Source organism: Mycteria americana, chromosome 2 (assembly GCF_035582795.1).
Source record: "Mycteria americana isolate JAX WOST 10 ecotype Jacksonville Zoo and Gardens chromosome 2, USCA_MyAme_1.0, whole genome shotgun sequence".
Lineage (NCBI taxonomy): Eukaryota > Metazoa > Chordata > Aves > Ciconiiformes > Ciconiidae > Mycteria > Mycteria americana.
In genome coordinates this window covers 96,552,212-96,579,149 of record NC_134366.1, presented here as the reverse complement: position 1 = coordinate 96,579,149, position 26,938 = coordinate 96,552,212, and the positions used below count along the sequence as shown (strand labels likewise).

Sequence of the window (26,938 nt, the reverse complement as noted above, 5' to 3'; positions counted from 1 at the left end):
AGGCAAAGTAAAATTCTTCCTTACCCTTCTTCCACAGAGGGTAATATATAAGTAATTTCTCTGTTTGCTATTGCATTTTTCTACTTTGCAGATAATAACATGTCTTTTCTCTTCTCTTAATATCTGATTATTTTAACAATGCTAAAGATAACAGCCACTGATGAAAAGGGTGGTCTTTCCATTTCCCCTGAGCTGGCATTGGTGCTCCTCTGTCCCCAGAGTGAGTAACCAGAAAGTTCATCTAAACAAAAAGTGAATGCTTTGCTACAAGCCTAGCTCTGTGAACCTGCTCACCACTGGTCAGAGAGATGTCCGTCCTGATGCAAAAGCAGGAAGGGGAATGTGTGTCTCTGGATGGCTAGAGGGAGAGCTAGTGTATCATTAGACGTTATACGAGCCAAGTTAATTCTCAGGTTCAACTAATACTTTTAGCTGCACAACCAGCAGCAGCCCTACTGAAAGAAGTAGGCCTTCCCTCAGCTACTCATTCTTATCCTTGTATCTCCTCATTTGTACTGGTATAGCTGCCTGTGAAGCTGTATGGTGGCCCAAAGTAGGGAAATGATCTGGCTTAAAAATTAACCCTGGAAAAATGATTGGTTTTCAGCCAGATCTATTTCCTGATCTGGTCTTATGGTGTGGCTGCAGCAATGCTTGTGCCAAAAGAACGAGCATAAGATGGGAGTGAGCAGCCAGAAGTGAGGTAGAGAAAGTAGAACTGCTTTTTTTTGATGGTCACGCCAGTGTGGGCTACAACCATTCCCTGGCACTGAGATCAAGTGACGCGTTTCATTCTGCATGCATGCCGTTAGAGCTATTTGAAAATAGGCTGGCAGCAAGCAGACGATATAGTGAGAATGGCAACTCTTGCACCCTGCCCAGTCATTGCCTGGGAGAGTGCAGATTGGTATGGGCTAGACTGTGTAAGGAATGTGCTCACATTTAAATACTATTGAGCATTAAATCTCTCTTATGGCCCAGTTTGAATTACCAGTATTGACATAGCCTGTGAATTCCTTTCTCATCAGTACCTAAAATTACACATATCCCATTACTCTGTAGGCTAGGTGAATATTTTGTTTTTCCCATGATTGATTATATTGCAACACTGAACTTCATTGTCTGTTTTACTGCCCAGATGTTTATGGCAGCTTCCCTCAGCCATCAAAACTGTTTATCTGTAGTTTCTGTTCTGTTTTTTTAGTGAGCTTTTATTCTGAGAGAGGATCCTTCTCTTCTTAGATACTGTAGTCTTTTCAAGAGCCTCTTCTGAAAGAATTTAATGAAAACTCATTTCAAACTTCACTCCTATTCACATGCCCATTGACTTCTTTGTAACAGGTGGAGGCATGTTTACAGAAGAGGTGTCAACTCTTCTCCATTGTATCAGCTTTAGCTAATATATCTAAATGGCTCTTTTCCTTGGCATTGTTTTTTTCCAAAGTACCTTGCTCTATTGTTCCCAGGGTCACCCCAGTTCTTTTTCAAAGATTTGCATTATATCCTTACCATTTGTCAGTTTTCTGACACTGTGGCTGTTTTGAATGATCAGGCTATCCACCACAAGTTTCAGACCAGCAGCTTTTCATTTTGGTTACTTTAGAGCTGACGACTTCTTGTTGATCAACTTATTAACGTGTTCTAAGACATCTTCTGCTGAGGCTCCATGTTGAGGCAGTTTCTCAGACTTGCTGTCTGTAAGTAATGGCTGTGAGGTGGAATCTCCTTAGCTCCCTCGCCTGAATGAAATGCAGGTTTAATTTCTAGTGATCTTACCTGCTTTAGTGCTGCCTTTGCTGCCCCTTTGCTGAATGCCATAGCATTCATCTCCCCTGACTGTAGACACCTACGGCATAGGCAGCTACTCTTGACCGGCTTATCTTGACTTTCTATGTGACATGCTTTCAGTGAGGAGAATTAGTTCATTGCCTCAGGCAAATATTGAAAATAGACCCAGGTGAGTGTCCCACTAGAATTTAAAAAATATAGATAAACCCATCTCTGTGCAATCAATGAGACATGAATCAGTTCTTGTTGCACTTAACTGCTTTTGCCCAAGAAGTTACCAATGATTTGAACCTCTGGGGTTGCATTGCATTGCCTTGCACATATGCATGGTAGTCTCTTGTTCTGGAGGAAGCCAATTGCTCTGTGGTGCCCAGAGGAACGCGGTGTCCTTCATGCCTCCCTGGGCGTTCCACTATGCTCACCTGCTGGGAAGTGCTGTCAAGTAAAGCAGCATAAGGTGAAGAAGGAAAATTTTGTATCATCTCAAGGATATTGTGCCTGCAGATGTATAAGGGTCATTCTGAAATATTTTCATTCTGATATATTGAAAAGGTTCTGGAGATAACATGTAAAGTAGGAAACAATCTTGGTTTTCATACAACTGCAAGGCTACAGAGATGGAACAGGATCTTTAATGGTGTCTATACTAAATTGGCTAGAACATGCAAACAAAAAAACCCCACCATTTAAAGTAAGTTTTAGTAAGGTAGTGCTTTTTTGTTTTTAAAGTCTGAATAGGCATTTTGAAATATGATATGTTGACTATTTAATTTCAAAGCAAATTGTAGAATACATTCTGCTGTATTTTTTCTGATTTCTGAGTTTTCTGCCATTTTTTGTGGCAGCCTAAATTTCACTCAATAAATAATAAAGCAGTAAATAAATTATCTGTTTAATATTAGGTCTTAAAGAAGAAACCTATCTTTTTGAAGCCTTCAGCTTATCTAGGACCTTTTCTTTTCAATACAAAGTTGGTACAATGTATGGACACCTAATTTCAGTTTTCTGCCAGGCATACAGTTTACTTTTGTCAATTTATGCAAATAATTTTGACATCCCAGGTTTTTATTGGATTTTTTCTGCTTGAATACAGTTGGTGGCATTTGAATTTATCATCTATGTGGGGAACTTAGATGTATAAATATATAATCTACATATTTAAAAGCTTGCCAAGTCATTTTAATACCATCTCATTTCAACTTTCTACTCTAGCTTTGGCTGTGACCTCAACAAAATATCTATGAATCATTTTGAGCTATAACAGCCACTGTCCAGTCAGAAAGACTACTCTCATTTTGATGTGAATGCTTACTGACTGCTAATAATACTAGCTAGCATTTTTAGTTTTTTCTATAGTAAGATTGTCATCACAATCATGTTCTCCTGCTTAATAATGTAGTCTTCATTGAGGCTGCATGATAGCGTTAAACCATTGGACTACATTGATTTATATCTTGATTTATATCAACTCAAATGAGATAGTCAGGCCAGTGGAGGCTTTACTGTAGAAATAATGCCGTAGAATTTATGACAAAACATTAGCAATATTGAAAAGGAGTAGAGAGAGCTCCACAAAAATGCATTTTTATTCATTTTTCAACATCTTTTTAATGAAATCAGATCTCCAAAAATACTAATATTCCAAGAATGTTATACATTTCCATATAGTTCCAGTTATGGTTATTGTTGGGCATGTTAAAAAACAGTTATGAAAACTTTGGCACAAAAAGAAAAGAATGATAAAGTATTATAGAAAGCAGTCTAAAAAAAAAATGGCCAAGTGACTGGGCCATTTTTTATAATCTGATAATGATTTGATAAACTGAAGGATATTATATCAATAAGCTGTTTTTTCTTGTACTGCCCACTTTTTACCAGGCCGATAGCGTGACATAAGTTCAAGTTGGTAAAAGTTAGGGTCTTCCTGAAAAGCCCATTATTGTAAGTGAAATTCTACACTTCAGATAAGTAAGACATCATATTAAGTTGCAAAACTGTAAATTATTTCCATAACAGTGTTTGAGTTCTGGAATGAATTTCAACTAAAGCCTGAGATGAAATAAATACATCTTCTATTGTTTAAGGCACCTCGCAACTTTATTTGTTTCCTGGGCCTTTTTATGGGCCTTTTTGTTGGGGGGGGGCGGGGGGGGGGCTTATAAGTTTGATGAAATGTATATCACATAGTGTGTGCTTGGGGTTTGACTTCTGTGGGATCTGGAATTGTACTTGAGTGGGCAAATAATAGCCTTGTAGGGGTGGTGCTTATTTTGTCTTTTAAACCTGTACTCCAGCAGGACAAGATGCCTATTGTTTCTTTACCTCTGTGTCCTCTTGTAACAGAATGAATATTACTGTAGGTTAGACTTCCTGTGGAAGAACAAGTTCAAAAAAGAGCGGGAAGAGATTGAAACCATGGAGAACCTAAATCGGGTGCTTCTGGAGAATGTGCTTCCAGCCCACGTAGCTGAACACTTCTTGGCAAGAAACCTGAAGAATGAGGTCAGCCATCTCTGTATATCCTCTGCTCTGTAAGAAAGCAGTGTATCCTGGAAATACCACTTAATGCTGATTTGAGCAGTAGGTCCATACAGTGAGGTTATAGATTTACAGTCACTTTCATTCCCCCTTACCTACCTGAAAGGTTTGCTTTACAGCACCGCAGGCACATTAGTACCTTGAAGTAAAAAATGTGAAATTATCTTAAGTGGCAATGCACTTTGCCTTTTGAAGGAGGGGAGAAAAGAGTGAGGAGGGGACAGATGAATCAACATGGATTTAAATTTAAATCATATGCATTCAGATACTTTTTTCTTTGTGATCAGAGTGGAACTGCATCCAGGTTCTGAATTTTCTTCTGGTGACTGGAGACTTTGCTTACTGGAGTGAAAATTAACCTTTTCCCTGAAACAGCAGCTATGTTAATTCTGGAAAGAGGTTCTGAACGCTGAATTACCTGTTTACTCGCTGCTTATGGACCTAATCCAAGCACCAGAAAAGTCAACCAAAAGACCCCTGTTGACTTTGGTGGAAATTATTGCTTTATTACTGCTCCTAATATTGCTTTACAGTTTTAATAAAGCAAAAAAGGATGAAAAAATAAAAGCATTTAGAGAGAGTAGCGGTTCTAGAGATCTTAAATGCAATAGTTTGAATTACTTGTGCATACCAAACAATTGTTCCAAAACTGACAAAAGAGGGGAGAGGGCAGCTTTAGGGATTCATTTTTGATCTCCTGAGTCAAAAAGGACAATGTCTTCCCTTTCACTGTGGTTTGCATTAAGCAGTACTAATCAGTACTTTATATCAGTACTTTAGTACTACCTGCAAATATTCATTTGGTAGCTATGTCGAATGAAAACTGCTGTGGGGTTCCTTTGAATCCAGTGAAGACCTTGGCTAGAAGCCAGGTTGGCTCAGCTCCAGTTCTCAGTTCAGGCATTAAACACAGCAAACCATCAGGAGATTGCTTTCTCATTTATGTGCTATTCCATCTCAGCTCCCCAGCAGAGCAACACCATCTGCTCACCTTTGTATTGGCAACTGGATTTATATTGTCACCCCTCAAGATTCTTAGGTTGGAATGAGCTTTAGTAAATTTAGTGAAGATCAGAAATTGTAATGTGCTGAGCCCTCCAATCTATCATGTCAGCTGAAGTAAAAATGATTTGACATAATTTTAGTGGCATCCCTTTAAAGAAAAAAAAAAATCTTGAGTTGTTTCTTGTTTTGTTTATCTCTAAACGCAGTTTTCAAAGAGGGAGGAACCTTTCAAATCCCTGGAAATGTTCAGGAATATAAGCATCTGTCAGGTCTTCAGATTTGTTTCAATGTCAGCAAGGATGTGTTGAGCCTTAAAGGACATTCTGTATGTCTGTATGTGTATACACCTAAGAATATGTTAGGACAGGTCAAGCCTTTGTTTTCTTTGTGTGGATATCTAGGTAAACGGATACTGAATTTAAATTTGTCCGCGTTTTCCTTAGTTGCAAACATTGATGTTAATATGGTTTTATGTATATTCTTTTCTGTTTAAACCAGATTTTGAGATGAAAATTAATCTAATGGATGAATAGTCTGTTTCAGAATACTACTTCTCTTAGAATTTTATGCATGCAGCTGTATGGAGAAAAGGGAAGACAAAGTATGCTGCTAAAGATACTTTAGCAGCTTTTAAAGATAAAGGCAGCAGGAATGAAAGGGGAAAAAATGAGTGGATGAATGCTAACTGGAAGTAGTGGGACTGTACTTTTAGATGACCAACAAAGGTCTTTTCATAACAGGGTACACATTGACTAATGCTGATATGGTAAAAGCAAAGTTACTTCAGAGCAAAGTGTAATAAAGGTTTGTTTGCTTTACCAGAACCTCTGGAACTGGGTTTCTGCTTATAGTCTGCATGCTGGGTACCAAACAGGGTACTTTCCAGTTGAGAGAGAGAAAGATAGGAATAAATATAAAATGAAAAGCAGGAAACGGGGCCAGGATTAAATATATCTGCACCTGGCTTGTGCAGCCTTTTCCTTTATGCTGTTAGCATCCAGATTCCCTATTAGTAAAAACTGCTCAGGAGCTTTTGTGCTGCAAGCTAACTGGCAAGCACATTACTGAGCAAGAGGAATCCTGTTTCATTAGCTGCAGGATGGAGCCAGCACCCTACTTAGAGCAGAAATTTTACCCCAGAGAAGCTGACCACCATACCCTTCCAAGAGGTAGAATGGGACCAGTTTGCCTCCTCCATCCCAAGAAGGTCTCCAGGCACTGGAGAAGAAGAGGGGACAGTAAGGAGAGCCAACTAGCAGAAATTCAGATGTTAGCAAAGGGAAAAAAAGAAAGAAAGAAAAAAAAAAAGGGATTGACTGCAGAAGACAGGATGATTTTTTTTTTATTTTGGTTGAAAGAAGCAAAGCCATTCCTTCCTGGAATGGTGTTGCATTTAATTTTCTGCTTAAACATTTTGGAGAGTACTGTTTCAAGAGAAGTACTCATAGGAAAATTAAGACACCCAATTGCTACAGCCTTTATTATTATGAATGATTAAAATAAACTAGCTGAGAATGCCTCCTTAAAATTCTCTGACATTTATTGTGACAGCCACAATTACTACTCATCTGGTTATAAACAGTGCCATTTGTTGTTCCCATGCTGGTACTATGCTATAGAGCATTGCTGGGGATGGATATTGCCCCAGTATTAGAAGGGAAGGAAGAGAAATGGGACACTCTTGCTGAGCTTCAGCATATAACAAGTGTTCACATACAATGTGTTCATTTATTTCTGAGGTGGAGGAGAGGAAGGAGTGATAACTGGTTATAGAAAAAGAATTGCATCTGCAATTGTAACAGTCAGGCACACAACCCTTTCTTACAGGTTGTTTGTCCCTGTAGTGGGTAGACAGCCAACAGCATAAAGCAAACTGATCTTCCTGTGTCACAGCAGCACTTCTATTTGAATCTCTGCTCCTGTCTTTTGCTCAGTCACATTTCTCTTCCTGATGACTATGCATCGTGCAAGTTGCCATGATTTATTCTGGGCAACACTTCTGCTTCCAGGGAAGACAGCAAAGGCACGTCCTAATAGCTAATTAGGGCCCCGTGTTTAATGTCTGTAAGACAGACTTTTTTTCAGTGTCAATCGTAATAAGACAGGAGTTGCCACCCATCAGCAATCCAGTCAACTGCAGGGCCCAGGCAGTATCCAGTGTTAGATACTTCAGCAAAAGTTCAAGGAACAGCTGAAGATTAATGTGCTATTCACCCTTTGCTTTTACCTGTAAATGCAAGGACATGTTTTGCTTCTGCAGATGCTTTTTATACACTTCCTAGTTATGTATTTTTCTAGTATTGATATAAGCATTCAGGTTTTTAACCCTCTAAGCTCTTGTCTTTCATGTTGTTGAATAGCAATGACATACACATTTATATATCTCTTATGTAAAATATTTTTTCTTATTCTTCTTTTAAATGTTCTATTTATCTTCTGCTTCCTGTATTATGAGGTGGTAAAATGAATCCATCTTCTGCCATCTCCGCTTCATGTTATTCAGTAATATCATATGCCTGCAGCACTGCATAGTTGGTCTCCTTTTCCTGTAAGGGTTCAGTTGTAGCTCCTAACAGAGCTGTATTCTTATGACATAAAGTTATATTCTCAAATAAACCTTCACATGGCATTAGTTTCCATGTACTATTTCAGATATGTCACTGTCCCAGTATCACCTCCGTGCCCAGATTTTGTCTGTTTCACAAACTTTACAACCAGTATCTCATCAGTAGTGTAATTCTGGCATGTTTTACATTCTCAGGATGCAAAATCAGCAGGATTCAGTAAAGCAAATAAAACTATCTGATGTTTATCTGGTAAATTAAAACAAATATTTTTTTACTAATTAACAGAATCACTAGGACAATCGAATTGTGTATTAATTTTAACTGTAGTATTATTTTGGCTGGATTTAACTTACTGGATTTTTCAAGCTGGTAAGAATATGAACAGAAATTATTTTTTAAAAAAATATTTGGTCACCAATATATACAACTTGTTTATTTTGTCAGGTCAAAAGTATGTGTAATAAGCCGTGTTTTGAGTATTAATTATCTACATTCTGCTAGAAATACTCTTGTATCTCCCTCCAGTCTTTTATATAACACTGAGAATTTCCCCTTATTTATTACCAAGGCCCTATATTTTTGATGCAGTCCTCTTTTAATAACCAGCACCATGTGTGTGGCCTGAATTCCTTCACCCCAAACTGAAATCAAGTTACGGGGAAGGTGACTTGAGGAAATAGAAGGAAAGCTGAGTTAACCACAGAATGTCATCTCTGGAGCTGTTCTGCTAACTTGCCTATGAAAAGCACTCAGCACGTGAGATCTTAACTTTTTAGTATATTTATATGCAAATGTTACTGTAGCTTCAGTGTAGACATGCCTGAGGTAAATTTAAGTAGGTAGATGTGAAGCAAAATGCAGACTGCAAAAGCTAAACATTTGAGGATTGAGCCTGTTCATCTTCTTCTACTGCTCCACTTAACTAATTTCAAGTTAATTTGAGTATATCTGCACCGAGTCTAGGTGCATACATACTCAAGCAGCCGCCAGTGTATGTCACTGCAGTATTACAGAGTGGGCCTGGTTTTAAGTGTGAAAGACTGGAGCAAAGAGAGGTCATTTTGGGCCTGAGCTTCTGAATTTCTTAAGAGTCATCCTGTATAGTTTCAGGCACTCCTCTTGAGTGCCTACATTAGGAAAAATTACCTCTTTAGCCTTTTTTCCCTAACTGACTGAGAGAAAGAAACACTATCTGAGGTGATTCTGCCCATCTGGCATTAAAATGACCTTCCAGATAGGCACATCTGGGGTACTGACAATATAGGACACATCGGATGGCTGTGCTCTCAAATTAAATACCTCAATCAGGTGCTTAAATTGCCTAAATTCAGTTCACGTCACCCAGCCAGAGGGGTTCCCTCTCCCCACCGTTTGATTACTTTATTATGTGGATTAAATTTATTAACCAGGTATTTATGGAGATGGATAAAATAGCTGGCAGAAAAATATTATCACAATATTGATTCTTCATGAAAAACTCTCTTGACAAGGGGACAATGGATATCCAGAACTCCTTTGAAGTTTAGTAGCGATCTGACAGTGAACTCATCAGCTTGGATATTTTTAGTTGCTTTTCATTTGCACAATCAGGTCACTTTAAAGTGATACTGATTTTGTATATATGGCTGTAAGCTGGATGTCAGGTACAGATGGGTGATTTTAACGGGCTTAGCTTTAAGAATATAAATAATAATGGTGAATTGCAACAATATAGTCCATCCCCACTGCACAGAGGCATGGTGGAGCTTCAGTGATGCTCTGGTTATGGAATCCTTAGAAAATAAAGGGGCAGAAAAATCTAGTAATAAATCATCTACCTCCTCCAGCTGCCCATGTTCCTCCCTGTCCACCATTATTTTCATGTTTCCCCAGAAAATTCCCTCACACTTGTTCTGGGATGAGGCAGTCAACAGTTTTCCTATAGTTCTGCTATTTTTCAGTTATACATCACCAACAGAGATTCACTATGTCTGTGCACATCTGTGTAGAGACACACCACATTCTTTCAAAAAGAAACATACTGCCGGTGGAATTGCAAAAAAAAGCTTTGATAAGTAAAAAGGAAAATAATATCTGATGCTTCTTGAAATCACAGAACAAATCCTATTCACCTTATTCACATGAGTATTGAAATCCTTGTTTTACTCAAATAATAACTTGAACAGAATTTGACTTTGTAGTAGCTTGCAGCATCTTTTATTGCTGTGGTTACCTTTGTGCATAGATTGGTTTTTTTAAGTATTAGTTTAATAAATGTTCTTTCTTTCCTTTTTTCGGGATGTGAATTTATCCTGAAAGAAGAGATATTCTAACGTTTAAGGGCAGTGGAGAGGAAACTGAAGGGGGGGCGTGGTTGGTCATTTTTAGCACCAGAATATTCCTGTGGAGCAGAGGTGTTCTCATTTCAGTGGGCACAGAAGGTGGTGGAGAATCTGACATAAATAAGTTTTAGTTCAGGTGACTTCTTTCCTTTTGCCTCAGCTCCTTGTTATGGAAAAGAAATGACAATTATTTTGTCCTATTAGGCATCTTGTCATTTTAGGGTAGGAACTATCAGGATTGTGTTGCATTATGCATTTGTAGTGCATTGGGTTTGTAACTGGGTTAGTTTTCTAGTTATTACAATAACACAAACAGCTAATAATAAATTAGAGATTATTTTGCAAAATATAGTTTCAGGCATACAAGCCAGACCAAATTCTCTACATGAGAAGCCTCAGAAATGGGCCCTATCTAATAAATTAGTGAACATTTTATGTTCATAGAGTTAATGTTAAGGAGGAAAGAGAGGTAACTTTAAATCACTAAAATATTTTCAGCTGTATATGTTGAGTCTCTTTAAACACTTTATACCCTGTTTAAAATTAATAAATGCAACTTAATGCAAAAAATACCCAACTACCGTCTTAAGGCATTCCAACCACTGCAATGCCTCCCTTTTCAGAACCAGGACACTGCATATTAATAAGGAAACTTTTATTTAGAGCTGGATATGACAGATTCTTTCTTCTTTATTCTGTTTTCTTTTGAACAGGATCTATATCATCAGTCGTATGACTGTGTCTGTGTCATGTTTGCCTCTGTTCCGGATTTCAAGGAATTTTACACAGAGTCTGATGTTAATAAGGAAGGCTTGGAATGTCTCAGGCTGCTAAATGAGATCATTGCTGACTTCGATGATGTATGTACTTCTAACAACAATCAACATATGGTTTCAATCTTAATAACCCAGGGTATGCAACAGTAAGCAAACATACTTGAAAGGGAGAGTGGAAGAGCTGTCAGAAAAGAACTTTTGTGTGCCTAGTCACATGGAAGTTACTTACAGGGAGTATTAAAGGAAAAAGAGATTTATGTGGGATAAATCAGATACTGATCTGACATCATACGCAATTGCTTTTGTTTCACTATAATGAGAAACCTATGTGTATGTCTGATGGAGAAATTTTTGCCCTTTAGCTGCAGTTCATGAGGCAGTCATATTGCATGCCATGCATAACTACAGTCTCTAAATATTAGTGCCTGAAGTCAGGTACATAAATCTATGTCCCCTAAAATGATACAGCTTTGTGTTATACCTGATCTGTGTTGCTCTCATTATGTAGAGCGTTGATCAGTTGATACATGAGTGACTCAAAGGACTGTAAAGTTTTAATATTCCATTCTCTGAAGTTCCAAGCAAGTACAGAGTATGACTACAGATGGATTGTGAAAAGGCAGCTGTAAAGGTCTCACTGAGAACAGTATTTGTCTTAAAGAAGGTTATTAGTGATGAAGATACCAGAAGAAGGCATTAAGATCATGTCATGACTCAGAGAGCACAGTCTGGATTTGCGGATCTGCAGCTATAGAGGGTATTTTAGCAGCAAACCCATTTGGAGAGCATTGGAATGTTTAAAACAATCTGGGGTATGAACTAAAATTATTGGATTTTAGTCCCATTGGCATGGACCACCCGTTGGCATGGAAGAGATGCTTACTTTCAGAAAGCTGCTTAAAACTGAACTGTTGGCTCGCATGGTGACTCAGTTCCAACATCAAATGAGTGCAAAGTCTACTGATTTTTAAGAACTGTATGTACAATAAGGTGGAATTTATTCTCCTTGATATAAATTTAGTCCCTTTATAATAGAAAGGTATTTTAGCAGACAGAAGTTCCCTTTCCTTGGAGGCTGTAACCTTTGTTTTATCCATCCTTAAGTCCTTCATCCTGTATATATTTGTGAAGCCATTTGGGGGCTATTAAGAGACTGTTCTATGAATTGATGCTCTGAATGTTGTTAGAGTAACAATGCTGTTAGAGTAACAAGGCTGCTGATCTGAATAATGAATAACCATCCTTGTTTTACAGTTATTGTCAAAGCCAAAGTTCAGTGGAGTTGAAAAGATAAAGACCATTGGAAGCACTTACATGGCAGCAACAGGATTGAGTGCTACACCCAACCAAGAACAGTGTCAGGTACAGGAAAAGGTTCCTGCTTAATAAAAGACACGTTCAAATGAAGGCTAAAATTCTGTTCATTAAACTGCAGGTTATGTATGATGTTGTGGCCTAGTTTTTTTCTTATTAACTTAGATTGTAATGTACTAGACAAGTGTATACTTTTGTTTAGTAGTCTCTGTGAATTACTGTTCTTCATATTGTGGTTTGAAAATGCCACCTCTGTATTTGCTAAGTCTAAAACAGGCCTCCTACTCTAAATACAATACAGCATTTTATTCCTACATGCTGCAGCAGAACTGGATTTATAGAGTGTACAAAAGACTGCAAGAATGAGTATTTTCCCTTGTAAGCTGGGAGGGCTGAGTAGCCATATTAACTGTAGACTTACAGAACCCTCAGGCTCAGCACTGAGAACGTGTTCCTTTGTTTCTGGTTTACTTAATAGGATAGGATTGGGAACTGCAGTCAGTAGAAATGAAGTTCAGAGGAGCAATTCATAACTTTTAAGCAAAAACCTTGCTTTTGCCATGATCTTTAGAGTACTACAGGTTAGCAACAGAGAGACAGCAATTATAAATCAACACATTCTCTGCTAAGGATTAATATGCTCTTGCCAAACTCATGTTCCTTCTAGACAGAAGCAATTAACACCTGAACTATAGACCCTAAGGATCCTGAGGGCAAAAAAAGAATTATTTTAAATTAGCTCTGACATTTAATACAGGGAGGTGAAGGGGATGAACGAAATGCAGAACTGTAGACTGGAGATGAGAAGACACAGAGGAACTCTCAATCACCACTAACACTAGTGTAAGCACAGGAAGAAATTTATCGTTTTGAGTTATTTCCACAAACTGTGAATCAAGAGATCCAAGTTTTAGTGTTCCTTTGGTGATTTAGTACACATTTTCAAAGGAAATCCACCAAAACTCAGCGGCCTTCAGTCCAGATGCCCAAAGATCCACAGATACTGCAGTACCTAGTGTGGCAGTGACTGACTGCTAGGCATACTGCTGGGAACAGCTCCCAGCTTAAAACAAGCACCCAAGGAAGACTAAGTGCCTAAGGAGGGGGTCTGAATACATCAACTGAACAGGAAACCATCTGTCTTAGCTAGGAGTGAACTCCAAAGGAAACAGGCTTCATTCATCTAAACAGCTGCTCTGGCAAGCACCACTACTGTCCCACCTAGGTTGATACATCTACTCTATGAATTATCTCCCAAAGTTGTCATCTGTCCGTCTCTTCTGTCACTTTATCTCAAGAAATGAAGAAGATTCAGTCATTTCTCATAGAGATCAGTGAGTCCATCTCTTATGAAATCATTCTTTTGTCAGAGTCCTGCCCTGGGCTGTGGGAGCATAAAAATCAATTTTCTCCTCAGCCTGAGAGGACTCAAACCAGTACTTAGAAATCAGGCTACACTGTTGATGTATATGAGGAGACATTAAGCCTATAGCCTTTATAAGTGGTATAAGCTCTGAGCTAGTAAATTAGGGGGCAGAGGATAGGTTGCCTTCTTCCTCCCTTCCTCTTGTATTTTATTCATTTTCAGGTCTATTAGATGTTCTCAGAGGTGCTTGCTTATCTACCAGATAAGATCAGTGGAGGAACTCTTAAAATTGTAAATTTCACTGGACCTTAAGCACTAACTAGGGTGCTGAGCTGTGCAACAGTGACAGCGAGGAGTCTCTGTAGGGCTGTCCACAAGCATTATTTATTATTAAAGGCCATAAAATAGAAGCAGACTCTTAGAGAAAATTAATGAGCAAATCCTAGGCACACATAGACACTGAGTGTCTGTGGGATTAGATAGCAGCTAATCAGTTATTCGACAATCAAAACATTAGATTAGAAATGTTTTGGATCTATTATCTCCAGACTGCCTGATTGCGTAAGTAAAATGCATCCTGGTCTATTGGCCAGTGTTTGATCTAACTGATGCTGGACAGGGCACCGTCTCCTACATTACTTTTCTTCTGCTGCCTACTGGGACATTCCTAAGGGTTTAAGTACTTTCGAGTGTTCAGCATATTTTGGTTGTATTTTCCCAGCAACTAAGGCTAAGGAAAATGATTTTATTCTGTTTGTTTGGCTGTTTAAATTCAGGAACCTGAACGACAGTATATGCACATAGGAACCATGGTGGAGTTCGCATTTGCCTTGGTGGCGAAACTGGATGTCATAAACAAGCATTCATTCAATGACTTCAAGTTACGAGTAGGTATGTATCACAGGATATTTATGAGAATATCATGGAAAGGAGGGGGAGAATCCAGTGTAAAGTACCAGCTGATTAAAGTGTTAGTGGAACTGACCAAAAGGGCCATGAAAGTAAATGGCACCATCTTTACTCTGTTTAAAGGCAGCCTACGTGGTATTGCCTGTTAACCATAGCTGCTGGAGTTATGGCAAGGAGCTGTTTCAAGGAGTTATGGCAAGGAGCTGTTTCAAGGAGTTGTGGCAAGGAGTGTTTCAAGGCAGGACTCAGAAAAGGGAAGTATTCCTAAGTAAGGAATGATTGAAAAATACATTCCCATGGCTCTGAATTGTTTATGGTAACTCTATAATAATTATTCTAGAGGTTGTGAACTGCATAAATTTTTTAAGCTTATCGAAGGACACAAGAAGACTCTAGACAGGGCTTTACAAAACCAAATAAATGGGTTTGGAGGACAAGAGCTATAAGGGGCCAGTGAGGCTGGAGTTTGAAATATTTTAGATGTATAAACTCAAGCAAGCATACAAGAATGCACCCTTTCCTTCCTAGTGTTAGATAAAGGAGGATATTTCTCTTCTTTGTTATTCTGTGGTTTTTGACAAATAAGAGCAAAGATGACTAGTTGTTTATATTTGAAAGGGATATCCCTTATATTTCAGCTTCTAATTGCTTCTACTTGTGCATCATGGTATTTTAAAAAAGCAATAGGCAGCTGCAGTAGGCCATGGAAAGCATGGTGAAATAAATTAATTCAGAGCTGGTCAAGAACCGTATGTTCCAAAATGTTTATTTCCTGATAGCAGTACACAGCAGTTTTACAATGCAATGGGTAATTTGGAAAGTGTGAAATGAAGGCAGTAAATAAATATTTGAAACCCATAAATCCTGTAAACATGTCAGAAGTATTTGATTTCCAACAGTTATTCTCCTGTCTTGTCTTTCTTGCTGTACCGCTTGCTTTTCCTTTCGGCTGCTCCTCTCACGTTTATTTCACAGTGCCACCCACTGGCAAAACTTGCTATCTTCTGACTTGAAATATTCATGTGTTCCTGAGAGCTCTCCTTTGCCAGTATGTTTTGTATTCCTTGCTAGAGTTAAAAAATGACAAAGCAAATCTGAAGTATGCTTCCTTCTCAAAGTGTTAGAGAAGTTGATGGATTTAAAAAAAAAAGTGTAGAGATACTGTATTTCTGTACAGAATAAAAGTTCTCTCTTTTTGCCATAGACGACACATGCCACATACTTGCAAACATACTTATATCAGCAGTGTCAGTACAGATAAAGAGCTGATGAGTGTCAGGGCTAAATCCGCAAACTGATTAAAGCAATACTGACTCCTTTAAAGTGGGGATCATGAAGCAAACTTTCTAGGGGGAAAAAAGACACCTACTTGTGATTTTTAAAGTGTTTACTACAGGTTCCAGAGAAGTCACAGTCCTTTGCTTCATGAAATGAGGAACGATTAAATCTACAAAGGGACACAGGCCCCAAACTGGCACTTTTGCCACCTTAATCCAATATAGGCACCACTGAGATCTTCATTTCCCATCTTAACTTCTTCTCCACTTCCCATCGCCACCTGACCATGAAAGCACCTGATATCCCATAGCAATTAGAGCCACAGAAACATTTGAGCATCTACCTCTGACATAATCCCTGCTTTAAACCCAAACTGCCATTTGTAAAAGCCTTTCTCGGCCAGCATCTAACCCCAGAATTGTTGCAACTCGCTAGAGGTCTCAGTTTTCAACCTTCATTTTCTGTGAGTGCCTGAAATGCTAGTTGTGCCTTAGGAGCTGCACAGCCTACTCTGACCTTGTCAGGCAAGGGAGGGGAGCACCTAGATTATATTTCTGGCATTCCTCCCCTTCTGTTAGCTAAGGTGCTTGATTTATCAGACAAGCTCAGATATGCTTTTGCGGCAAGTTTTGCACAGGTACCACTTTTTTTCAGAACAGAATAGAGGCTGATATGTTTTTTTCCGTATAGGTTCATGGTTAGAACATTTGTCTGTGTTGTAGGTGAACTTAATTTGGTTTCTGCTTTTGGCTGACGCTGCTCAAGCATGGGGATCCCTGTTCCCTGGAGAATGCTATGAGCCCAGGCTGTAGGATACCTTAGAATGAGATATTCTCTGTCTGTCCTGCTGAACAATGTTTGCTGAACAGCATTTGCCTTTTCATGGAATAATTAAACGTCACTTTGGATACAAGAGAAAGACAGATGGTATCACCCTCTGTTAGAGCATTCACCTGGACTGAAAGTACTACTCTTCCAGCCTTGCCTGAACATTCACATGTGCCATGCGAAGGAGACGCGCAGGAATGACATAGAGCAGCACATCCCAGAACGCCTGGGTGGCCAAAACACATTCCTAAGAGACAGGGGTAGATGTCTCCTCGAAGGAGGAAGGATCTGAACCTGGCTCTCCAGCCCCTGAGGTATTACTCAAACCATCAGCAGTGGTGGTTCAGGAAGGAGGTAAAAGAAAAAAAAAAGACACTTCCTCCCCATTGTATTTTGTAGGAAAGTCCCACCACACTACCCTAATTTCTGGACCATGGCAGAGCGTATGCCACACACATCTCTTCAGTATTCCCTACTAGCCAGCTTGGGCTACTCAGCAGACGGCTGTTGTGGATTCCACTCTTAGGTCTCTAGTACTTTATTTAGTTATTTAGGACCATTCTATGGGCAATCCAGCCTTCAGAACAAAGCTTCAAATCCTTCCAGCTCATTCACATTAGTTTATTCTACATTTAAGAAGCAAAGAATACTGTAAAAGTCATTTGATTTGGCCGTCAACTACTGCAGAGAGGAGAAGTCCTTTTCACTACAAGTAGAAATGAAAAGAAATTCTTGTATATCTGTTTTCCCAGAAGCTGCTGCTCCCCCACAGCGTGTTCCTCATGCTGTCTAATAAAGGCAGTAGCAGGTTATTAGGATACTAATGGCTGAAAATATCAAATTTACTCAGGATGGGAGGGAGCTGTAAAACTAAAATTAGATGAACTAACTTTTGGCATTTTTATAACTAACATCCTCCTGCTGTAAATGGTTGATAAAACAGCTGTGAACAGGCCATTGGTTGCTGTAGTCACTATTCAGCACAGGCCAAATACCATGTTTGTTGACTTGGTATGTTACCAGATGCACTGTGTGTCCTTGTTTGGTGGATCTTATTTTTTAATGTTAAGTTCTGATGTTTTCCAGGTATCAACCATGGACCTGTAATAGCTGGAGTAATTGGAGCTCAAAAACCACAATATGATATCTGGGGCAATACAGTAAACGTGGCCAGCAGGATGGACAGCACTGGTGTCTTAGATAAAATACAGGTAAGTCTTGGTTTTGTGCTAGTATTTATCTTAATCCTTTGAGTTTGGTGCTTAAAAAACATCATATATTTGTACACTAAACAGGTCTGTGTTTTGGAGCTAAGGATGCCTACAGAAAAAAATTACCTACCAGCTGTATCTGTACATTTCAAAAGAATTAGACCTTGGGCAGGAAAGTAAAGAATTAAAAGAAAATTATAGGGAAAATGGGAGGAGAATCAAAACTTTGTCTTGACCCTACAGAGGAATACAGTGGCGGAAGTCATGGGTTGCCTGGAAATGCATCCCTAGATTAAAAGAGGATTTGAGGGAAATCACATTTCTATTCTGTGAATTTCTAAACTCATGAAATACTCGCTACCTTATCTCTGAAGGGCGTTCCTGATGTTAATTATTTTTAAATAAAGGAAATTACCATAACTGCTGTACATTAAGTTAAATGTATAAAGCAATCATGAAACTTCCCTTTTAATGAACCATGCTGATTAATAAACTTTATAGATTATTATCTGTATATATTATAGATAGACCTGTATAGAAAAGACCCTCAATTTACTAACTTTTCAGTGATTCCATAGTCAGGGATCACATTTTAAGTATCTGCCTAGTATGCTGCCTAGCACTTTGGGATCCCAGCATATGATTGAGAGCACTCCAAATCTATGATTGAGACTATTCAGAACTCAGTGATGGAAAAGTAGTTACCAACTGTTGGTCAAAACTGAAAAACAGAAGGGATGTCAAAGCAATGACATTTACAAACAGTTGCTTTCTTCACAAAGAAACACAGACAGTCTGAGACAACTGATGCTGTTGAACAACCTCTGTCCTAGCAGGCTTTCACCTAAAATGGCAGAACTGGTTTGGTTCACTGCCAGCTATGTGAGAAACTGGCAACAGCAGCTCTGACGGATGATGCTAATATCTTACTGTCACTTCATTCACACAGCTTTAGCATTTGCAAAAAGATGGGGAAGCTTGGGTCTGCTGAAATGAAAAACAGCTCCTGAAGTTGAGAAAAATGCTATATGAGGAAGAGTGTTCTCCCTAGTGCCATTTCTGTGCCTATGAGCCCTCTGTTTGCAATCCTAGGTACAGAAATGGTTATACCCAGTTTGATACTTGATATAAGCGATTAGAATGGGCATCCAGCAACAGACATATTTGAAAGATCAGGTGCTCAAACCTCACTTGAAACCCTTTAAGGGCTTATAAGCATTATAGCAAAACCCTTATAATTGCTCAGAACATATATTCTCTTCACACTGTGGAAGAAGATTCTGCTTTGCTCTGTTATCAATGCTGGTTGTATTACTGTATTGTTGCAGGTTACAGAGGAGACGAACAATGTCCTGCAAACACTGGGGTACATGAGCACTTGCAGAGGAATAATAAATGTAAAAGGAAAAGGAGAATTGAAGACATACTTTGTACATACTGAAATGACAAGATCCCTTTCACAAGGGAATGTGGCATCTTGAAGAATGCTTGTATGTGTCATCAATACCATATTTTCAGGAAAGTATCACGCACTTTTTAACTACATTTTGGCCCTTAACATGCGTGCTATTTTCTGGTATGTGGCACTTATTTTAATATGGCTGCAGAATAGTCCCATGAGCCATCATTTTGCACCTTGATATTCCTATGTTCAAGGACAGTTGCGATGTACGCTATAGGACTGGAAGATTGTACTGCAACTTGCACTGTTATTCAAAGACAAGAAAAGAAGGAATAGGAATTAAAAGGAGGTAACTCATCCTGAAAGGACTAAAAAGAGATGTTAGTGACAAATGCGGGGAAAAAAGGCAATAAAGCTAGGGGTGCATACTATTTTCTGATGCATGGTGTTTTCTGGAAAATACAGTCGCTCCCCAATAGCATCTACTAATCTGGTATTAAAGTATAAAGTATTTGTAAATAAGTTTACTCTGTCCACACATGATTTGGATGTGATCACCAGTTGCATCTCATAGCCAGGGACACGTTGGGTGGCTTGCTGGTGTTCTTTCTGAAGAGAGAGCTAACAATGCTGGAATAGTTTTGTACAAACGTGTCAAATGTTTTGAAGCTATTGTCTTTTGTAAGGTTAATTCATTAAAAGTTTATATGTACTTTGTCTTACTGTTGCTGTCTCTTAGTTTTGCTTCCTTCCATGGCTTCTGTCGCTCTAAACCTGCGCGTCCTCTGCTGCTGCCACTGCTGCTTTTTATTGAGCAGTTAGATGTTGAGGCAGGCTATGGCCAGCTATCTCAATAGCCTTGGTCACTAATATCTGCTAGACTTGCTATTGCCTTTCAGAAATTGAACCACCTCTATTGTCTTCAGTCTTGGGTGGCATCCTAGGCACTTTGCAGTCATTTACTCCCTAGGTGATACAGAAGACTTACCTCAAATCCATAAACACAAGCAAAGTGGGGGATACTGGAGACAGTAGCCGTGTTGCTACTTTGCAACTGGCCTGCAATGCTTAAACAATAACTAGGAGAAGCTGTACAAGAGAAGAAATGTTTTGTTTGTTTTGCACTTTGACAACTTCTTTTGCCCTTGCATGCCTTTCACCTAACCTTTACAATGCTGGATTTCATGGGATATTTAGAATAATTTACCAGGACATGGGTATGAGCAGAAGATACACAAAATGCTATTTTGTGGATATTCGAGATCAATTTAAATCTCGTTGAATTAAAAAGTATCACACTTGCAGACTTTCATAGATAAGCCAGGGAAAGACTGGAAAAGCAGGTAATTGTACTATCTATGCTCCTTTGAAGCATAGGTAGTAAAGATTAATTTTTGCTTTGCTATTATCACTACTTGAAATAACATATTCTTTTAGTCATAACAGCCTAACAAGACCAAAATTAATAAAATCCTCCTATTTAAAAAATAGCATATAATTACAGGATTTTTTCCTGACTGATATCGTATGCATATAGAAGTCAACTTATGCACTATTAGCTCTGGCATGTTATTGAAATGTAAAAAGTATTCTACATTTATGCAGATTCCTCATGCATGAAGCATATATTTACATTTGTATTGCATTGGTGTGCTTTCAGAAGGAGTTCTCAAAATTGTGGGTCACAAATAAATGGCATCAGGCCACAGTCTCACTGAGTGTGGCACAGTTTACTCACAGCAGCCATCTGCCCGCTAGCAAATTGGAATGGCAGTAGATTTCAAATGCCTACATTTGCAGTAAAATAGACAATCTGAGTTTTGATCCCTTTAAGTTAGACTAAAAGCAAAATGCAAGTTATTTCAGTTATGTCCAACATGACACACTTGACGCCTCACCCAGAGCTGGAGACTTTTGATCAGTAACTCTCAAGATAGGTGGTCAGTCTAATAAAATCTCATTAACAATGTTTTGTTGCCTTTATGATTTAATTAATAAGTTAAGATAAATATTTTCCAGTGGAATGAAAGACTTGCCAAATAGCTCATATGGCAGCACAATGTCCCAGTCATTGCCTAAAACAAGCTATCACTTAGCTATGCTTAAGACTTCTCCTAAATCCCTCTGCTCCACTTACTATAAATTTGTCCTAGGAAAAATAAAAAAAAAATTATAAAATCTCTTAGACTTTGAATGTACTCTGGGCCCTTAAAATCATTCTGGTATTATCACAGGTCAAAGCAATCATTTCTTATTGTGGATGAAAAGCCTTTATGTAAAGTCGATTATATTGTACTGTTGTATCTATGTGCATCTTTCAGGTATAACCTGTACTTTCAGGATTTTGCTTTTCATTTGTATTCTTGCACACTTTGGGCATCAGCAGCAAACCTTGTACCTAACTCAACAGACTTGTTTCTATGATTTTTATAAAAGTTAAACAATATTATATTTCTGTAAGCCATGAAACATGAAAACATTTGAATGGCCATGAGCTGACTGGTCCAATGAAATACAAAGAAAGATACGTGCGTGCCCTTCAAGCACATGTTGAAAATGCCCTTGTTCAGACCACTCATGTTTCACTGGTGTTCTTCTCTCATTTTGTAGTTGCATTCAGATTCTTGCAGACAAATCCTGCTAAAGAACAAGAAAGCGGGCAAAAGATGATTATACATGCAGTATGATGCCCGCATGTATAATCAGACAAAGAAAGGTGCATACCATCCTCTCTCCAGCCTTCACTTACGGACTATTATTATTATCTTTCTAGTGCCGAGAAGTTATTTGTATCCAATAAATACTTTTTGTCTTCCAATGCATTTTACATCTACTGTTTATACTGTTTTATTTTTCCCCTGTCTGGATTGACCCAGAGTTCTTGTATCCTCTTTCTTCCTCTCCCACAGCAATTTCATCTGCCTCGATAACTGGATATAACTAACACTGCTCACATATCAGTGTGTAACTTGAAAAGCTTTATGATAACCATACAAACCAGTATTTGAGATGCCATATATTCTCCATCACAGTAAGGCTCAAGTTCTAGGACTTCTGTGTAGGTGCGTAGTTCATAGGTCGCTAGCAAACCACAAAGAATGCGACTTCCAAAAGTACAATGCAGATGTATTTCACACCGTGAGGCAGCAGCCAAAAGATCAATATAAGAGTGATTCACTGCGGTCTGGGAAAATGAAATCCAAACAGGAACACCTGGGGAGCCTGCTGGATTTCTTTTTCAAAAGCAATGCTTTGCTCCAATTTATGGAGGGCTACCAAGGGACAGGAAGAAAGATTAGACTTGCAGATATTTTTGTTAACTACAAAAGTAGTTGGGATTACCTGTAAATTAATGCTATTTAGCTGCTGTTTCTAAAGAGAGGCATTAGCATCATATTTTTGCTGTGTGAAAAGCATTTTTCATTCTCTTTATATTCCTTTATGATTCCTCTCTTTTGTAAAATATCTACAGACCTTCCCTTTTTCCACTGAGGCGCAGGTAGGAGTTCAACCTGCTCGTTTCTAAAGCAACAGCTGTGCGCATCTGAAGGTAGAGTTGTTGAAAGTCTGTCCTGGTTTGTTTCCAGAACCTCATATCAGGCCAAATAATTAGCTATGTTGTCAGGATGCTTTATATAGCAGCAGAGTTACTGTTAAAAGCAATGATTACCTTGTCCTTTGATATGTCATTTTCCTTTTGGTTGTACTTCTGTTTGAAGATATACTTTTTCATTTTCAGATAGCAGATTCTCCTTCACCTGACCTAGATACTACCCTTCAACACTTTTACAAGTGGACCCCAAACAATTTTAAGACTAGGCCCTGTTAGTTTTATTTTTCCTTTCTTGTCTAAAATAGTGGAGTGGCTCTGGGGAGGATACAAATGTAGAATGAGATATATGTGCCTTAAATAAAACATGTAATTAAGAGAGTGTTTTTGTTCCTTGAAGTACTTCAAATTTGTGTGGATTTGTCAAAAGTGGTGTATAAATCAACTGTAGCTGGTTCACCCTAAAGTTTGCTACATATTAATTTTAAACATTTTCAAATTTAGGGGCAGGAGTTATTCAGGTCAATTTAGTTTTTAATATGTCAAAATGCAAGATAAGGATATTTTAATCCTGTTTGCAACTATGAAGATATGAACCCCTTTATGTTGTAGGATGCCACTGTTCAAAACACAGATTCTGCCAAGAATTGTTTGAAATTTTTTGATGGAGTATTTTTCAAATATATTTGTAGCCATTGAGATGCTCTTCTGAGATGAAAATCTCAGTTTTGACAGGAGAAAATGCGCATGAAGTATTTTGAAAGACTGACATTCCTGGACTAGAAATTTTCATGTTTGCCTTCCAAAACAGTGTTACAAATAACAATTGTTATGAAAGTAATGTCCATCTCATGTATAAAATTGTGTATTACTCCACTTACCAAGATGGTTGGTAAGTGGAATAATACACAGAATTGAACAGAATATTCATCTGACTCGGTGAATTGGAATATCCATTCAGCAGATATCAGTCAGCATACAAATAATAATTGAAATTATAGCAGTTAACCAGTTATCATTTTATAATTGGTTTTAAATTATTAAAATAAAAATAATTATAATTATTTGAAAAGCCTAATTCTCCAGTCAAGCAGTTTAAATTGTAGTCACAGGCCAACCAGGCCTGTTTGCAATCTGCAGACCAAGGCTCAGTCGTAGTAATTGCATAGAGAATTATTTGAAACAACAGATATATTAAAGGAAAATTTAAAAATTTCCTGAGTAGCTCATGAACAAAAAAAACCCCTGGAGATTGCAAAAGGTGTGTTGACTTCCGCAGGTGATGTACAGTTGTCTCCGTCTCCTTCAGAAAACCTCTGAAGAGCCTTGCTGTTTGAGATGGGCAATCTGTCACTAATTCAGGGTCTGGAAGAAACAAGCACTTGTGTGAAACGACCGGCTTGGACCAAAACTGTGGTAGTGGAAAGGGGACAGAGTTTTTGAGCCATTTTTGTTTCAGCCTCTTTTTCAAGGGCCATCAGATGCAGCATTTGTTGGCAAAGGCTGTCTCTCCTTCGTGAGTCAGCTGAGGGTCAGGAACATACAGCAATCTGATACATGTTGAGGTCAAACAGCAAGGACAGGAGATGAATTGCTAAGCGCTGATTTGAGGCTAGCCATCTCAGCTCTAAGTGACACGAGTTTGAAACAGGTATGTCAGCTTGTAGTAAGAAAACATCTACTGTGGTTTTTCTGTGTATCAATGACCTGTCCAGTTATATGTCATCTGTCCTCTTGTGCCTGCCCCTTCTCCATCCACCTGTTGTCGTCTCCATCCCGTGTGTCATGTCCCGTCCCACGCCCCCACCCCCACTACCATTTGCTTCACAAATTCCTTTTAGGAATTTTCTTGCAAAGTTATTCCATAAGCCAGTTTGACATTTCAGAACAGCGGCCCTGCCTTTGAGACACTTTTATAACTATAAAAGCATATATCAGCATATTTGAAATTCAGGAACCTTGGCAGTGGAACCTGGGGGGGATATTGCTAATCCCTAAAAAGGCAGACTATTGAACTTCTCCTCCTTAAGACACTGAATTCAAAGCAACTTTTAACACTTTGGTCTCTGAGCTCAGCTGTATTTGAATACTTACTTTTGACCATATAGATTAAAATTGCTCCATCGCCCTTTCACAATTGTTTGCATGTTCTTATTTAAATTACTAAGGAAACAGACTGACCTCCAGTGCTACTCTGTAACAGGAACATACACTTAACAGTAGCATAGTATCAGCATATGAGCTAAATCTGGTTGTAACTGGAACAAAAACCCCTGGGCATTCATATCCTCCTTCTGGGGAGTCTGCAAAAGATGACCGGGAAGAAAAAGCCTTTGTAAGATTCAAATAATTCTAAAGGGAATTATACCTTCATTGGGAAGGCAAAATGAACTGAAAACCATCATTTTAATTTATTTCAAATGGTTGGTTTAGGACAAATCTCTAACAAGCATCCCGCAGTATTTTTGACAATCACCTGAATTGCATCCAGATAGTGAATTAAATTAATGCCATCTTAAATGTTAATCAAAAGGAGCTACATGTGAACAGTAGAAGGAAAACTGGCAAGAAACATTTCAGATCTGACTTCAGAGCTCTCGCCTAGCTTAATTGAGATTTCTGGTGAAGGGTTTCTTGCGGCTCTATTTATAGCTGCAGCTTCAGCTGAGCTGCTTTTTATAAATGGGCTTGCTATCTCTTGGTGCTCGGACTAAACCAGAAAAAAGCACTTGCACAGTGGCAAACGTGTCTCTGCGTAGGAAGCTGATGTTAGGCAGCTGTTGGATTTTCAATTCCACTGCTCGCTTACGCTGCGCTAATTTGGCCCATGCTGCAGAAAGAAGAGGACCCTAATTGGTAGAGGGACGTTATTAGATAAGCAGATGGGAATTGTCACGAATGATTAAAAAAAACACACACCCAAGACTGTAGAGTATAAATACCTCCACACTGCGCTTGAAAAGCATCAAGAGGCTATATTATTCAGTGTGTTAGTGATGGGATACCGGCAGCTATATAGTAGGGATGGGACTTTTACATCAGTAGACCTGAATTCTTGCATGTGTCCATGATGCCCAAAAGAATTGGTTGTGAAGATCTGATACCCTGAATGTTGGGGGTTTTTTTAAATAAATCTTTCGTGTTCAGTAAAAATAAGATGCCTGGAAGAGTGCTGTTGTGAAAGTGCTTGCCAAAAGATACTAGTAGCAACAATAATAGTAATGCTGTACCTACGGCACATTAGTTCTGCAGCTGTGGTTGCAAAAAAGAAAGGTAAAACAAACCAAGCTAGTCACAGATCCCCAAGCAGCACAGTAAGCACAGTTATGTCTATGTATTAAAGCAGGATAACCGTGAGGCGAATATCGAAAGTAGGAGCCAGGTGCTACCAGGGCAGAGCAGTTTTAGAGTCAAGCTGTTGTTAGAGATTTGCACGCGGGAGACACTTACTTTCAGTGTCCTCAACATGAGTGTTTGTCTGTGAGAGAGATTTCCAGCCGCGTTGCCTGAAATGGCTGAACATCCTGTTAAAACCTGTGCCCAAGTGGGCGAGGAGGCGCAGGCCGAAGAGACCCCAGGTTCCCCGAGACTCAGGATCTGCGTTCTGGTGGAAACTCCACGTTTTGGTCTGGTTTTATTCAACCTCGGCACGTAAAAGGGGATTTCTGGATTAGTGCAAACAGCCACGGGAAAAAGTCAGTCCCTTTCGGCCAGGCTTTGCTCTAACCTTCCCCAGCTTCCATGGACAGCAAGGGATCAGGGAGGCGGCCGTGAGGGAGGGCAGTGCTGGAGCCCCGGGCCGGGCCACAGGTCAGGCTGCCCGCTGAGATGGCCCTGAGGCCCTGCTCGAAACTGGGCCCAAAACCTCACGTCTGGGTGTCCGCGAACGCACACCTCCAGGTTTAACACCGCTCTGTGGAAACGCCCAGAGCTGCCCCGCACCTCCCGTGGCCTCCACCACTAGGCCCAGCCGCGCCCGGGGGGCCGGTTCCTGTCAGGCTGCCTCAGACTGCGGGTCACTCCCGGGAGGGGCTTAACCCCCGGGAGGGGCTTAACCCCGTGCTCCCCGTGCTCCCCGTGCCGGC

At 39.2% G+C, this 26,938-nt stretch overlaps 1 protein-coding gene across 8 annotated transcripts in view; it reads left to right on the top strand.

The window, feature by feature from the left end:
- Positions 1-23,181, top strand: part of ADCY2 (adenylate cyclase 2) — a 239,302-nt gene extending 216,121 nt beyond the window's left edge. The window contains exons 18-23 of one of the 8 annotated variants that reach the window (XM_075494063.1): positions 4,132-4,290; positions 10,933-11,079; positions 12,250-12,357; positions 14,452-14,566; positions 17,777-17,901; positions 19,230-23,181. In XM_075494063.1, the coding sequence (XP_075350178.1) occupies positions 4,132-4,290; positions 10,933-11,079; positions 12,250-12,357; positions 14,452-14,566; positions 17,777-17,901; positions 19,230-19,382 (807 nt within the window). In that variant the 3' untranslated portion in view covers positions 19,383-23,181. Of the gene's footprint in view, positions 1-4,131; positions 4,291-5,537; positions 5,790-10,932; positions 11,080-12,249; positions 12,358-14,451; positions 14,567-17,776; positions 17,902-17,985; positions 18,128-19,229 lie in introns of those variants that run through there. The other 7 variants (XM_075494061.1, XM_075494060.1, XM_075494055.1 and 4 more) reach the window with 7 other exon arrangements.
- Positions 23,182-26,938: the final 3,757 nt, after the last annotated feature.